The sequence below is a fragment of the Dunckerocampus dactyliophorus genome, chromosome 3, assembly GCF_027744805.1.
Source record: "Dunckerocampus dactyliophorus isolate RoL2022-P2 chromosome 3, RoL_Ddac_1.1, whole genome shotgun sequence".
NCBI lineage: Eukaryota > Metazoa > Chordata > Actinopteri > Syngnathiformes > Syngnathidae > Dunckerocampus > Dunckerocampus dactyliophorus.
The window spans coordinates 6906925-6923744 of NC_072821.1; the positions used below are offsets into that span (position 1 = coordinate 6906925).

The 16820-nt window shown below is 40.5% G+C and overlaps 1 protein-coding gene across 1 annotated transcript in view; it reads right to left on the reverse strand.

Moving 5' to 3' along the window:
- Positions 1-16820, reverse strand: part of LOC129178325 (FERM domain-containing protein 5-like) — a 50404-nt gene that overhangs the window by 9832 nt on the left and 23752 nt on the right. The window contains exons 2-10 of the mRNA XM_054770445.1: positions 12406-12510; positions 10709-10751; positions 9220-9298; positions 4686-4783; positions 4291-4414; positions 3535-3622; positions 2469-2557; positions 2289-2352; positions 16-107 (exon numbers count right to left, since the gene is read on the reverse strand). Coding sequence (XP_054626420.1) covers positions 16-107; positions 2289-2352; positions 2469-2557; positions 3535-3622; positions 4291-4414; positions 4686-4783; positions 9220-9298; positions 10709-10751; positions 12406-12510 — 782 coding nt within the window. The remainder of the gene's footprint in view (positions 1-15; positions 108-2288; positions 2353-2468; positions 2558-3534; positions 3623-4290; positions 4415-4685; positions 4784-9219; positions 9299-10708; positions 10752-12405; positions 12511-16820) is intronic.

Genomic DNA, 16820 nt, shown 5'->3' on the forward strand with positions numbered 1-16820 from the left:
TGTCTCGCGACTCACTTATAGAAGGCTTGATTCTCCACACCGCATTTCCACAGGTGTTTACAGGCCTCAGGGGTTGGCGCAAAGTAGGTCAATATGATCTTCTGTTCCTAAAACACAGACAGTACGTTGAATAGATGTACCGGTGTGTAATTGTTTTATATTATCCTGTCAACCTGAGGTCTGTTGTTTATTGTAGTTCCCGCAAAGCAACTGGACTAGGTTTTTTTTTTTATAGCAGTCACAACTATTATTGTCCGAGACGCAATTTAGAAAAAAATGTTGCCAAAAGTGGGACACAAAATCACTTGGGAAGTATGGCCTATTACATGTGTTGGGTTTACGCCTGTCACTATAATCAATAAATCAATTAATTGCACGATAAATAAAAATTTCGATGATTTTGCAGGCCTCGATATATTGACATGTGCATGCGTGTTTGTTTTTCCTCCTCCCTCTCTGCCTAACAGGCTGGATGACAAGAGGTTTCACTCTGTGCATCTGTGGTGTGTTGGTTCTATAGTGGAATGAACAGAGTTAGTGAGCCTTCCTGTCAGTCATTCAGTCTCTTTGTCCCAGTCAGGGGAGGTGGGGCGCTAGCAAGTGTGCACTCGTTCGCTGTGTGTGTCCTGTGCTACACTATCGAATACTTTCTTCGTGACTGTAGTGTATAAAACACGATCTGATGTCAATTTCAGTCCATTTGTGTGTCACAATAGTTTGTGACAAAGAAGTAAATAAATAATACAAAACACTGGAATCATTGTGCCCCAAACAAATTTGCTGCATCCAAAACATGTACTTTGACCAAACTCCGACAAAACGTTACACCCCATTTAATGTAAACAGCGTATTCCACACACAATGTTACTAAAGGCCAATCAAGGAAGTGTATATGCAAATCAGCGGACACCTGCATTGACACAATATGTGTGTTATTTCTTAGGTTTTTATTTTCAATATCCAGACAACAACGAAAGTGACACTGATTCAAAATCAGAAATATTGTGATTGATCATGATTTTTATGTCCAGACACCGGAAAATATTAACACAAAACACATTTTCCACAGAATAATTATAGTTTTACATGCATAAAACAATGCGGAATACATATACGTTAGGAATTCAATGGAGGTTCTTGTTGGAAAAGCCGTTGATGAGCAATGCCGGGGAGAGCCACACGGACAGCACCTTTGTGTTTTGCTACGACTTCTTTCTTGAATTCAATAGTGTTTCGCACATTCCTTATCAAAGTGCTGGCACTTGTAACTTTCTTTGGCCCCATGGTAGGTTATTTTGCAGCCGTGATCAATAAAAAACATTTGTGGCGTAACTGTGTTGGTTAGCAAAGAACTACTGAGTCAACTGATGATGATGTCACAGAGAGGCGACAGAGCTGGGGGACAATGATCCGGTTGGGAGTTGAGAGGATGCTAACGGGCACTTTTTGTAATCAAGACACGTTATAAACACAGTTAGATTCATGCAGTGAATTAATAACACGACAAGGTGGGTGGGCTTCTTTGTTGGGGCACTCGATTCCGCACAATGATGCAGAACAGTGCAAATGGGCTAGTTTGTGTAACATTCTCATTTGAGTTTGCCAAATGAATGTGCTTTACAGGATACCGTAGGGATTTTGTGCTGGGTGTGTGATCCAAGATGGTTGAATACATAAGCAATGCTATGAACATACCACGAGGTAAAATACAACAGTTTGTTAAACGCAATATTGCACGATAACGAGAACCGAAGCAAATTTTTGGCCAAAATGTTTGTCAAAAAAAGGAATCATACGAAACCAGGGGTGTTTGAAAACCGAGGTTTGACTGTATATACATGAAAATATACAGTGCTCTGTGTCAATCTAGAAATAATTACTTCTTTTTTAAACTTTTGCGTGTGTCAAGGGATTGCTTGAATGAATACAGGACAACTGTATCAGCGTGTGCAACTGAACTGGCTGCCTCTCTGATTTCATCATAGGCGTGAAATGCGCAGTAAAAACACGCTGCGTCTGTCAGTCACGGATCGGGGCTTGCATTGACGGTGTGTCAGTTATCATTTGTACAGTATGTGTGTTGAGTGTTGTATTTTGGGTGGGAATTTGTTCATGATGGCGTGGTACATAGCCCCCAATCAAACCTTTATCTAGCACTTCCAATCTGGTAATCTTAAACTTTCAGGCTGGATTGACCCTCATGATTTTCATGATATCAGACCCAAAGATGACAAACGTCATCTAGGTAAAAGTTGTGTGAAAAATTAACATTTGCGTGCGTGCAGTACCTCTGTCTGACTTGCATATATGTGGAATGTCTTTGCTTCGAACTTCAGCTTGGTCACCTCATCCCTAAATATACGACAAGAACAGACAAAGAAACAGTGCGACCCATGAAAAGATGCCAAGGTGTAAAAGCTGTTCATACAATGGTGGTGTCCTCGTGCATTATTCTAGTTCAGACTCACCATTTGAGGAAATGAATCCTCCTGTTTCCTTGCAACACAGTAAATCCAAATGGTGTGAACGCCAGAAAAGCCGGATTACCAGACACGTCCTGACACAGAAGAAGAATGTCAATAAAAGAATCAAATGATAACCAAAAGTGGCACTCGGTAGGCAAGCCTAATGTGCATCAGGAGTGGAGAGATAGTCATAGCATGGCCTCACACCAAATATCCAAATATTTTTGTGCTCTTTTGGAGAAAAGAACAAAACAGATATGCACACAAAATAAATATACATACAGATATGCGTGCTATACCGTATTGACCCCAACATAAGACGACCCCGATAGAATGGATTGCAAAATGATATCATATTTCTTTCATTGATCAGCAATATCGTACAGTTAGCATCATAAAGGCTGGGTTACATTTTGGAAATCCGCTCGAGAGAACACGGGACTCTTTTGACTTGGAAATAAAACAAGCAAGAAAACAGCAAAAACTGTTTTTTGTGCCGAAGTAAGAAGTACTGTTTTTTTTGTTGTTTGTCAAAAGAAAATAAAAAACAAACAACTTGACTTAAAAAACAACTTGTTTCAGTGATTCTTTATGCTTAAACTACCGTGCGTCAGGGTCGGCTACCCCATATAAATGCCGGTATTCCTGTACTTCAGCTGCGAGGATCTCCTCCTCGTTTGCCATTTTTTTCCACATGTCTCTGTCCGCGTAGTTAGAAAAATGTGGAGGTGTGCAGAAGGGAAATTTTCCGCATGAAAAGGGCCGCTTGAGGGGGCATGGGTGCGAAAATGACGTCACTTGTCCTCTTCTGTTTGCTAACTTGCTAACAACCTTTGAGACACTTTTTTCCAGTCTTTGTGTCATGGCTATATCTCTACAGGTCACTTGGGAAAAAGTCATTTAGTGCCACCTGTTGGTTTGCATGCATAAACCTCTATACCCCAAACTTCAGACAACCAGTCTTTTTCAGCCTTTTTTCTACAGAAAAAATACTGTCTTATAGTTGGGTCAATACGGTATTTTTATTTCTATTTTTTTTAAATAAAGTCATATTAATCTGATACTTCACCCTGCATGGATGTGGGTCCACTCCATATGTCTCTAACATCTGAGCCTTCTGGAGGAAGTTGAGTTCTGATGTTTCGGGACTTTGACCTCTGCAAAAAAGAAAACAAATAGCTTCTGTCTCCTCACACTTTGTCATATTTGAGAAGCGTGATGCTAATTACTATCAATTATAAACTATCAGTCAAACCTCGCTTTCCGCAGGCACCAGTTTTCGTGTGATTTGCATTTTCACCAAATTTGACCTCGGTTTTCTTACACGTAGCTGATTCACTGTTGGTGCTTTTTTTTTTTTTTTGCTTGTAACTGCTAAATAACCCGCCATGGGGCCAATAAATGTTGAGCGTGTCAGTACTTGGATGAAGAATGTAAGAAACACTATGGAATTTGCCCGAGGTTCCGCTGTATAAAGAAATGACTGAAGAGGACTTAAAGCCAAACAAACATGTTATGATCACATGTTAGTCACTTTCATTATTATATTTGATCGTTAAATTTGTGACTACAGAAGAATATATTTTTGGTCCCCTTTGTTGGCCTCTTACTGCATCCACCTGTGAATATGCTGTTTGTGTCTGTGTGAATGCATCATCCATAAAGGTTGACAAGTGAAGGCACGGCATGATGACAAGGTTAAAGGTAGAGTGTTTCAGCGTGTGCTTACAATACGGAGTGCGGCTGCTAGTTTAACCTTCCCCTGTATAAATCATACCCGGCTTGCCAAAACATTAGCGACTGAGTCGACAGTTCTTGGCCTTACATCAGCTCCGTCTTGTGGATCTCTGCTATGCGTCGCTCCAACTTCTCAGAGTGTTTGGGGAAGAACTGGAACTTAGAGCTGTAGCCCTCGGGGTGCTTTCCGGGGTCGTAGTCACCAATTTCAGCTGACAAATGGAATATCAGCATTTCAAAAACTTGTATGTCAGAGGATGGAATCTATGGATACACTAGCCACAACATTAGGTACACCTGCACAATCCAATACACAAGCTTCAAAGAGAAAGCAATACCCTCCATCCATCCATCCATCCATTTTCTATGCCGCTTATCCTCACTATGGTCGCAGTTATGCTGGAGCCTATCCCAGCTGACTTCGGGCGAGAGGCGGGGAACACGCTGGACTGGTCGCCAGACAATCGCAGGAGAAAGCAATACCTTGTAATATGTATGCAGCCAAGAGTGCAGCGTCTGAGGTCTTGCACAAGAGGCGACCGTGGTAGAGATCCCTCTTCACTTGCAGGAAGACCAGATATCTGCCATAAGGAATACAGATGATGTTTGTTATGATTTACCATGCTGTACATATACTCCCTACTGTTAATGTGAGTGTACTGAGCACTGTGGAAACTTTAACATCACACTGCCCTGAGTTCACATAATTTGGGAAAAATCGGCCTCTAAACTTTGAACCGCCATCATGCAAGACACATGCATCATTTTTTATATCCAAGATTCAAGAGTTTTATTGTCATATGCACTGTAAAACTCGTGGCTCTGCTATGCAATGAAATTCTTGTTCTGTTCATTCTCCCAAAAAAGAAAGAAAGAAAAACACAAGAAAATGAATAAGAACAGAAGAAACATTAATACCAATAAATTAAGCAACAACACAACAACAACAGAAGACACTAGATTACAGTGGATTCTCTTCCGAAAATAGGCTGTTTTTTCCACAGGAAAGACATCTCATTCACTCGAAGTCGGTAATTATTTATAGTTACATGATAATACAGGTCAAATGTACGGCACAATTATTACATGCTTATGTTTTTATGCTTCCCTGCTAATGTTTTTTGTCAAACAATGACATTTCGCCCTTTCTTTTTCAGCTGAATGCACCTTTGTGTGCTGTGGGACGCAAAAGTCCATCCTTCCATCCATCCATCCATCCATCCATCTTATCCTCACTAGGGTCGCTGGGGTATGCTGGAGCCTATCCCGTATGACTTCGGGCGAGAGGCGGGGTAAAGTGTCCCCTCGTTTATGGCGGGGGATAGGTTCTCAAAATAGCCCACAATAAGTGAAATCCACGAAGTAGCCAACTTTATTTTTTTTTACAATTATTATATGTTTGTTTGGTTGTAAAACCCCTCACCGTACACTTTATACACTTTTCTCAGAAAGGCATGAACATTTTATCACATTTCTCTCTTGTTTAAACACTCTCAAAGTTCAAATTTCGTTTAAATTTGAATGATCAATCTACGTGCCTCATCCTCGGTTGTAGCGTTTGGTATCCTTGTTAAAACAAGCCAATAAGGACTGTTGTGGCTCTACATTTAGCCGGCTATGGGTTCCTAATATGCTTGCAAGAGCACTTACTGAGACTACTGTAGGTGGAGCCGCACACGTCTTCAACTCTCACATGAGTAGACAACGCCCTCTGCAGGCAGCAGAGGTATTAAAAGTGTATAAAGTGTATTGTGAGGGGTTTTACAGCCTTAAAACATATAATAGATGTAATACAATAACAGACATATACAACAGAGCACCGATAGATCGCTCTAATACGCCATGAGTAAGCAGAACACAATGCCGTTCATATGCTGTTAAAAAAAATGGGCACTTAAAAAAAATCCACAAAACAGCGAATCCACGAAAGGTGAACCGCGATGTAGTGAGGGAACACTGTAGACCGTGGACTGGTCGCCAGTCTGAGACGCAAAAGTAAAACTGAACTATAACTTTCTCCGACGCTGCCAGAGTTTAATAGCTCCACCAAACAAAAGACGAACTGCCTCGTTCTTTAACTTGAACACGCACATCGATACCTTTGCCACTCTAAACCAGTTGAATCCCAGGAGACAGCTCACCCTTTTGAGAGCCTCTCTGAATCTAATCCAGTAATTAAAACAGTCACTCTTTTTGCAAATGTTGATCCAAAATTGGAGGAGAATGTCAGCGTCAAGCTAGCAAAAGGGTTTAGAGGTGGGGAGCGAGCCGTGTGTTAAAACCTTTATGGACTTTTTTATGGGTATCTCAACTAACCGTGGGTTTTCGCCGTTGGAGGGCGGTCTCAGAACGTAGTACATATATAGTACATACACCTCACAATTCTTCTTGCTGTCACATTATCAACAAGCACCAGTGAGCACCTACACCATAACTATGTTTGAGACATGTTACGGTATGCTTTGGTTCATCAGCTGTTCCTTTTGTTTCCTGTGTCATTCTGATACAAGTTGGCCTTGGTTTCATCTTTTCAATGAATCAGGGTTTTAGGTGTCTTCTGGCAAATTCTAATCTAATAATAATATCTGACACTTTTTGATACTGCACCATAATAAATCACGGTATATTAGATATTATATTAGAGATCCCTGCCCTTAATGTGATGCGAGCAGGCTCATTTTCCAAGCAGTATCAGAAGAAGCGTCACCACATGCATTTCCCCTTTTTTTTTAGTTGACCAATGTTTTTTCAGTGCCTAACTTATTTTTACACTTGTGTAACAATTAAGAACGTGCAAAAGTGCAACGCGAATCAACTTGCATGACATGCCCACAGTTGGAACCTGCCACAGGTTACTTCTATTGCCATTACAGTATTACCAATAGAGAAACATTGTTATGAAATGCGAAGAAATCAGAGGTTGATGTCAGAGGCTAAGCCTTTAAGGTAGCACTGTAGAGTCCGAGGACCGTTACAAACATGTTCCAAAACAAGAATCTGCTTATAATCATATACTATAGAATATGAGTGAATACAGTATGAGTGGACATCCCGCGGTAGTGATGCGATCTGCACGTGCAAAAACCTGTCTCCCCGAGCAGGCGAAGTAATAAAAAGTGCATAAATGAAGCCTTCTTTTCGTCTCCCATGCTACTTTGCTTTAATTATTTTTGCTGGCTTTTTATTGATGTCAGTGAAGTCAGTTGAAGTGGGCGAGCTCCCTGCTCTCTCCCTTGCTGGCACATCAAGAGCGAGCCGGGCAGTGTGTATGGCGTGAGATTTATTTGTGAGCAGACAGGGTGGTGGTGTTGGGGGGTGGGGGGTGATGTGTGAGCTCAGAGGCTCTGTGGCTTGTGCAGCGGCACAACAATTTGTTAAGCTGTCAGGGAGGTCTCACACACCAGTCCAGCAGTGAGGAGTTTCACACTGCAACATAGGGAAGAATTAGTAGCTGCTGTGCAAAAGTATCGGGACGTCTTTGCAGCTGCAACAGCGTCCACAGGTCACTGATGTTGGACATGAGAGAGGTGTTTGATGGGCTTCTTCCACACCAAACTCATCCATGCGCTGTGCACCGTGGAACAGAAAAGGGTCTTCCTCAAACTATTCCCACAAAGTTCCAAGCATACACTTGTCTAAAATATCTTGGTAAGATGCAAAACAAAAGATTCAGGGTGGAACTAAGGCGTCTAGACCAACTCCTAATTGATTAGTTAATTGTCGAAGACATGTCTGTAATTTTATGAGAGAAAATTCTGAATATGAGACGAATACAATTTTAATTCTTCAAGAAAAAAGTCAAACGTTAAAAATGTTTAAAAAATGTTAATGTAAAAAAAAGTTAAAAAAGTAAAAAAAAGCTGTGTTTTTGATGAGTGAACGTTCAGCGAATCTGTAGAAAAGTATAAAGTAAAGTAAAGATAATATAAGTACTGTCCGCTCACAAAAAAAATTTTAATAAGAGAATTACATGAAATCATTTAATTTTTTTCCAAGAAAAAAACTTAAGAAGAAACTAGTAATATTACAAGAGAAAAGTTGCATATTCCCTTTTTTGGGATTATAATCAGATATAAATAATATACACTACTGGTCAAAAGTTTTAGAACACTCCAATTTCTCTGGAGGAAATCTGGAGGGTACACCCTGGACTGGTCGCCAGCCAATCGCAGGGCACATATAGACAAACAAGCATTCACACTCACATTCATACCTATGGACAATTTAGAGTCTCCAATGAACCTAACATGCATGTTTTTGGAATGTGGGAGGAAACCGGAGTACTCGGAGAAAACCCACGCACATGCAAACTCCACACAGAAATGCCCAAGGGAGAATCGAATCCATGTCTTCCCGATCTCCAGACTGTTACTGTGTTGGCCAACATGCTAACCACTAGTTTGAACATTTGTGGGATAAATATTCCATGTGTTTTTAGAAATGATGGACCACAGTAAATGCTCATGTACATTTGTATAGCCCAAAAGCTGTAGGTTTCCCACTCCTATACTACTGGAACAAAATAGGGGCTTGACACCATGTTCATACTGTACTTTGTAGTGTTTAGCAAACAAGAAAAGCACACCCTATAAGATTCATGTCATGTTTTAATGTGCGTCATCTAATGTATTTAAGTATTAGACTTGCGTGTTAAAACGATTGACCTTTTATCATCATGCAGGGGGCAGTTAGCTAAATCCAGTAGTGACAATGAAGAAGCCCAGCATGAGCCACATTCATAGATAATAAATCTCAGAGGTGCTTTGTGCAAGCCAAAAAAAAAAGAAAAAAACGACCAGCATAATGATGTGCTACCATTTGGCAGCTAAATAATAAGACGTTGCCCAAGCATGCTGCATTTTAAAAAGACATTTGAAATGTATTTGAGCCACTGCAAGAACCAAACCAGTGAAGCGTGAGCACGTCACGTCGCTCTGCTTCAAATGTTCACTCATGAGAGAAAAACAAGAGTTGGCATGCAAAGGAGAAAAAAAAAGTGTCGTCCTCCTCCTCGTACCTGGTGATCTCTTCTCGAAGGGCGGCGGGGTCAGGAGGGTAGAACTTGACACGCAAACACATGGTGAAAGGAGGCTGAGCTGTGGAGGAAAGTGTTAGGATATCTTTGACTGTTGTTTAAACATGTTAGGGCTAAAAAAATAACATAACATGACAATTTTAACAAGTATGTTATATTGCTCAACACAGCAGCAACAGAACCAATGTTGTAATAGCTGTACATCGGATGGTTGCCTATAGCCAAAGCTGTTAATGCCAGTGATTAGAGACAGCAATGTCCAGATAATTGCTTTCGTAGACCACGCGCCCGTCGGCTAAGAGACCCTGCGGTTCATTGAATAGAGGCATTGATTGGAGCACTACTTTGCCGTAACCAGCGGAGGCGCTTTGGATACATTCCCAACACCTTGTCTGTTAAACAGAGAGCTGGGTCAGTTTACAAGAAATACAAGTACAGCAATCCCTCGCCATTTTCAAATGTCAAATTGGTCGCCAGCCAATGGCAGGGCACATATAGACAAACAACCATTCACGCTCACATTCATACCTATGGGCAATTTAGAGTCTTCAGTTAACATAACATGCATGTTTTTGGAATGTGGGAGGAAACCGGAGTACCCGGAGAAAACCCACGCACACACGGGGAGAACATGCAAACTCCACACAGAGATGCCCAGCGGAGATTCGAACCCAGGTCTTCCCGACCTCCTGACTGTGTGGCCAACATGCTAACCTATCACTGTTCTTGAAATATTAAATATATTCATGAATAAATCATGCTGTTTCTTGGTTGAATACCGGCTATTATTCATCAAAAAACTTGCATATTTAAGTACATTTTACTTATATTTTGCCCAATTTAAGTATGTTGAAGCATAAAAATGGCTAAATGAACTAAAATGTAGTTCATTAGGCAAGGGGAAGACGCATTCAAAGACTTTGTAGTGATTTATAGTATTCTACACCAGTGGTCCCCAAGCCCCGGGCCGTGGCCGCAGAGAAAGAAAAAATAATTTCCATTATTTCATTTTTTTTTAATGTTTCATTTTGAAAAGTGGCCGGATTCTCTCTGTTACATCCGTCTCACTTGACGCATGTCCATTGTGCGTCTGCTAACTTTCTCTCGATTTTTCTTTCATCTCATATTTGGTGTCAAATGCTGATACTATGTGGGAATGCATAAAGGTAAGTTTTGATGACTTATTGAGTGCTAATGTGCACATTTGTCTCAAGTTAATTCATGCTAGCACACTGCCTTTTACCACACACGTCAAACAGCCATGTAATCATCTCTCCCGAAAAACATAGTAGTTTTATGACGAAAAGTACAGCACATATTTGTACACATGTAAAAAAACAACAACTTTTTTTCTCCAAAATTATGAATTTAAGATTTTTTTTCCAATACCTTCCTTCATACTTTGTACGAATGAATGTGACAAGGAGGGACATACAGTATACCATCATCATCATCTTCATGGAATACTCACATTTCATTTGTTTGGCAATTGACTTTGTAAACTCCAACCAGTGCTGCAAGGGAGAAAGAGCAGAGTCAAGCGGGGAACATTTAGATGTTCTCCTTTCTTTCTGATTGCTCAGCAAGTAAACATGCTGACTGAGAATCAATAGCAAGAATAGCACATTGGAATCGCCTGCATGCACACACCACCTCCTACCCCCGCCCTCTCCTTTGACAGCAGCCACTGTGCCAAGAGGAGATGAAGTCAGTCAAAGGATGACATCAGAGTGGGAAAAACATCAAGCCTATTGATTTGAATGAGTATCCCATCATTTGATCTAACAAGTAAATGTTCTCCACCAGATTGTAGAAGGTAGCTGGTTATGTTCCTTGGTATCGTTTTTGCCTGTCAAACAATTTCAGCAGATGAACGTCAAACTTTCAAATGAATTTTCTGTTCAGTGCAGGAACACTACTGATTTTAATGTATGTCTGACCTATATGTTGTCTAAGCTTGCTGAGGTCAAAGGTCAATTCAGTAAGTCTGTTTTTCTGTACTCTCGTACAGGTGGTCCTCCGTTTACGCAGGAGTTCTGCTCCTAGACTGTGCCGGGGGTCAAATTTTGATGTCCTAAAAACATATTTTTTCTTTAATATTTCAACTTCATGCTACTTAAATGATGATTTGAATGAAAGTGATTTTTCGTCATACTATTATGTTATTCTCGTAAAATCATGACTTTATGACTACAATTATTATAGTATAATAATAATTAAATTACGACGACAACTTTTTTCTTTTAATATGTTGATGTTATTTTTGAAAAATCACAGCTTATTTTTCCATTTTTGCTGTTTTTTTTTTTTAAGTTTTCTTGATAAATTATATTTTTTGTTCTGCGGGCCAATAAAAGAACAGCCGTGGGCCGCAAATGGCCCCCGGGCCACATGTTGGAGAGCCCCGCTCGAGTATTTTCAGCTTGTTCAGACTTTCAGGCCTTTTTTCCTAGTTGCCATATAAGCAGGATATCTGAGATAAGATGCGTGACATACTGTAGTTAGGGTCGGAGGCTGGGGTGGGCGAACTGCGGCCCGTGGGCTGCATCAGGCCAGCCAAACGTCTTAATCCGGCCCACTGGCCGTTTCCAAGTTACTTTCTTTTAAACCTTGACCATCAAAACTGTATCTGGCAACATTAAATGCAGTGCTACGGTGGCACGATTGAGTCGCACAGGAAATAGTCAAATGCCATCTGTAGCTAGTACAACAAAGCGATCCAAACAACACAACACGTCCACGTCCACGTCCACGTCAGGCAAGTAAACAAGGAGAGGCGTTTACATACTCTTGAGATCCAATGTTTTATCATTTGCCCCAGGACTACCCAGCATGCCCTGCGGGCACTTGTAACTATCACTTTAAGTTACAAGTTATGTTAAACACTTATTGTTGTTTATTACCCATGTTTATTACCCGTGTAGTGACTTATGATAGGCTAACTTGCTGTGGATGTGTTGTATTATTTTAAGTATGTCGTTCTGTTTGACGGCCACCTATATATGGATGGCCCCTCTGCCAAATTTTTTAAGCCAGTGTGGCCCGCGAGTCCAAAAGTTTGCCTGCCCTTGGTCAAAGGTGTTTCCTAAGGACTTTCTCATGCTATTGAATGGGACGGTGTGTCCAAAATTCTGACTGGGAGCGTATATAATTATTATTATTATTCACCCGCTGTTTGTCTGGATCCACATATCTGATGCCAAAGTAGTCCTTTTCCAGCAGGTTGAGGTGATGGCAGATAAGGTCAAACAGGTACTGTCCCTTAGCGTCCCGCTGCAAGAGAGGGACAACACAAAAGTTATTATTAGCTGCATGCACCTACAGCTAAGAGAAGGTCATCAACTTGTCAACAATGAACAAAAACACAGCAGGCCAAAGGCAGGTTATAAGAATACACAAACCGTCAAAAAGTAGACTGCGTCAAGTTATATTATATACAGTGTTTTGTTATTTTTCATTAGGATATCTGCTTTTTTGAACAGAAAAACGGCCACCAGACAGCATTTAAATATTTCACCACCCTCCAGGGAGAAATATGAGGGCGATCAAATATTCATACTGAGGCAAGCAGCCATCTGTGACGGCTCGGCTGCGGGAAAGAAGAAGAAGAAACAGAGACAAGGTGCAGGTAAATGAGGAGGTGCTAGAAAAAGGAAAAAGGGAAGATCTGGCACCTTGCGAATAATCTCAGATTGTATTTTTTCAGGGCTCATTAGTGAGCTGATTAAGTGGGGGGGAAAAAAATCTCATTTATAGTTGGCTGGTTGGATGACATGTATTTGTTTATAGAAGATAAATATTTAATATGAATATACAAATATTCATATTTCAATGTCATTAATGTAAAGAATTTTCATTTCAAACTAATATACAGTAATCCCTCGTTGTTCACTGTTAATTGGTTCCAGACCCAACCGTGATAAGTGAATTTCTTATTTATAAATAGAATATTTTTGTAGTTAGAGTATAGAAAACCTGTTTACGAACTTCAGAATATTAGAACCCTCTAGACGTGAAATAGCACCACTACTGTATAGTTACCTTTACACTTGTATTACCCAATAGAGTAGACATAATAAGAGTAAATAAGCCATTTAACACATAAATAAGACTCCTGCTCACGTCTGAGTGAGTGAGTAGCGGACAGTGAAGTGACATCGAGGGTTCAGAGTTGAGTTTCATCTTGGCATGGGTTACGGCCACAGCTGTAGCCTGTGTTTTTATTAGGGATTATTATACCAAGTGACCAGTGTAGAATGCAACATGTCATCATCTTTGAATGCCTTACATGTGAATTTTAGTTCATTTAGCCATTTTATACTTGAAAATACTTCATTTAGGCGATCAATATGTAACATTTGCTTAAATATGCATGTGTTTTGACTCATAATAGGCCTTATTCAACCACAAAACAGCTTACTTACATAGATTAGCCAACATTAATGCACCAGACCCGCTGTACATTCTGGTTCTTCTGTTTACGATAGACGTCGGTGCCCTAGGAAGCCAGTACGCCCATCTTGCAATGGAAGTGAGTGGGCTTCGTACAATGCCCACACACGGTACGTGCCCAGTGGGTGAAACGTACGACAGCCTTACACGGAGCACACCGAGCACGCACTCACAATCTATAAGCTATCAACGCAGGGCGATGCTCAGTAAGCATGCTCCGAGCATGCTCCATAAGTACGACACACTCGCAACCCCTCTGATACCCTACTTCCTCTACGTGCTGGCCACGGCCAACAAATTTCCCCAAAATTGCGTGTTACCACACGTACGTCGGGACGTAAGCCCCGTTTAACTCCCACTGTATTCCCACCCATTTCACAAAAAGCATTACTTTGCAGCATGCTCCAATTTGTCTCTTCAAGGTCCGGTTGTGTGTGGAGCAGAGCTCTTCTGCATACCACGAAGAAGGATGACAGCGACTCTTGTCAGCGTACCTCATTGTCATTGTCACACTACCTTTATTCACCACGACGTTGCTGCTGACTCGCCCAGCAGCAGAAATAGAAGCACACACACACCCTTGAGTCTTTGTCTTTGGCGCTCTACAACAAACTTCCTCATCCACAAGATTTCCACTGCATTAATCCCCCCCCCCCCCCTCCATCTGCTGTTTACACTGACACCCACAAATGAGTTCCTAGTCTATCATCACCGCTGCTGTGTGTGGCTGCATGTTGGTGGCCGTGTGTGATTGCTGCCGCGTTTGTGGTTCTGAAACCAGAACAACCAAGGGTACTCTTTAATTCACCACGTTAGACTGCACTACACGTCGCATTTATTTCGAAATTTCATCCATCTTCTACTGCTAATCCGAGGTCGGGTCGCTGGGGCAGCAGCCTGAGCAGGAAAGCCCAGACTTCCCTTTCCCCGGTTACTTTGTCCAGCTCCTCCCGGCGGTTCCCGAGGCATTCCCAGGCCAGTTGACGGACATTATCTCTCCAGCGGGTCCTTGGTCTTCCCCAAGGCATTATACCGTGGACGTGCCCTCAACCCCTCCCCAGGGAGGCGGGGGATTATGTGCGGTGTTGTTTTATTGGCCCTCGGCACATTCTAAAAATATAATTTAACAAGAAAATGTAAAAAAAAACATGCAGAAATTGTAAAATCCTCAGTAATTTTACAAGAATAAAGTAAAAATACTGAAAGAAAAAAGTTGTAATCTAACGAGAAAAAGTTACATATATAATAGTCTAACATAACATAAATAATAGTCGTAACATTATGAGGAAAAATAGCATCATTTTATTAGCATATTGTTTAAATATTAAAGAAAATGATTTTATTTTTGTTGAAGTCGTAATATTATGAGAAACAAACAAAATAGTGAATAAAGTTGTCATTTTTGGAAAATTAGGTTGCGGAAAAAGTTAGAATGTTACAAGAATAATGTCAAAATATGAAGAGAAAAATGTTGTATTCTACCAAGAATAAACTTGTAATACAGTATTACAAGGAAAAATTTTAGTAGCATAGTGTTGAAATATTCAAGAAAAAATGTGTTTATTTTCAAGTCATAATAGTATGAGAAACAATCAAAACAAAATGAAGCTATCATTTTCGGAAAATTAGGTTGGGAAAAAAGTTCTAACATGATACAAATAAAGTCTAAATATTCTGGAAATAAAGTCATAGTGTTATGATATGAAAATTGATGACGCAGCTGCAGGATTAATAATGCTGCCTTTGGATTTGACAACCAAGGTGCCATATTTGGTTGGTAAGTTCACTCTTTCTAAATTCACATTCATTGTTTGATGATCTGTCAGGGTTTTTCAAAGTGTGAGGTGCCACAAGACTTCAGGGAAAATACAGCAGCTTGAGAAAGATGAAGAAAAACATCTTTAAGATGACTTCAATTGTGTTTCAAAGGCAAAATGTATACATTTTTAGTTCCAACAGTGTGAAAGTAAACAGGATCTGGGCTGAGCAGAAACCTCCACATAATATTCTCCAGAAAATCATTTTTTTTCGGGGAGCAGGGGAGGAGGACCCAATCGTATTATGTTCTCTGAGGCAAGACTCACAGTGCCACGCTTTGCAATCCATTAAAATGTTATGCAACATTTTACTGAAGCACCATTTTGGTTAGTTTTTCTGTGCAGGGAACAATACAAAAGGCAGTTTAAACGGGCTCACACTTGTCACAGACTCTGCTCTGTTTGCGGGGTCCATTTGCTCCCTGCTTGAAGGGGTGCGTCTCCGTCCGCTTGCAAGTGAACTCTGGTGTGGGTTCATTCACCTTCAGTGTGAATGGACGAACAACGCATAGGGAAATGAGAACTATATTACAGTAAAGAGCATGACAACACGTATTGGAACCATTGTCTCCACGACTTACTTCCGTCTGTGTGTGTGGGTGAGTGTTACATGAAACTGCGCTATTAAAATACATTTCAGAAGCATTTTCTAACCTCACAGCTGGTGAAATCAACCCAGCAGACAAATTTTCACGCAAAACCCCTTCAGACGTCTGAAGGGGTTTTACGTGAAAATTAAATATATGATATTTTATGACATTATATTTAAAAAATCAAGTGTCTTATTTTTCAACTGCACACTAGGCTACTAGACAGGGTTTTAGAGGGGTAAGGTATCTCCTGGCAGGTGAATTTATTTGTATTTTTATGTGTCTTGCGTACTAATTAGTCACAGCACCACGTAAGAAGACCAGCTCTCATTTAGCACTATATGTAAATGACCTTGCAGGGTTTCCCCTTTGGTTTTTTGAAGCTGTGGTGGTGGGCTGCATGGGAGGGCGGACTGCCGCCGCTGTGTCGTGCCGCTGCTGTGTCTGCAAAGTTTATTTTTTAACATGACAAATATCATTTTTTTTTAGGACTTATTTATTTATTAACTTATTTATTTCACTTTTTTCAACAACTAGCAGAACATGAACCGAGAACATTGCAAAACTGTTAATTTCGTGGCAAAGTTGCCAACATTTAAATTGCACTTTATTTACAAAGCGCATCTCCACTCAGTGTGCTCATTGGTCATTACATAAAGGTGTCATGTTTGAATAGAACACTTATAAAAATACTAAGAGGTGAACTTTGGTGAACTACTCAACT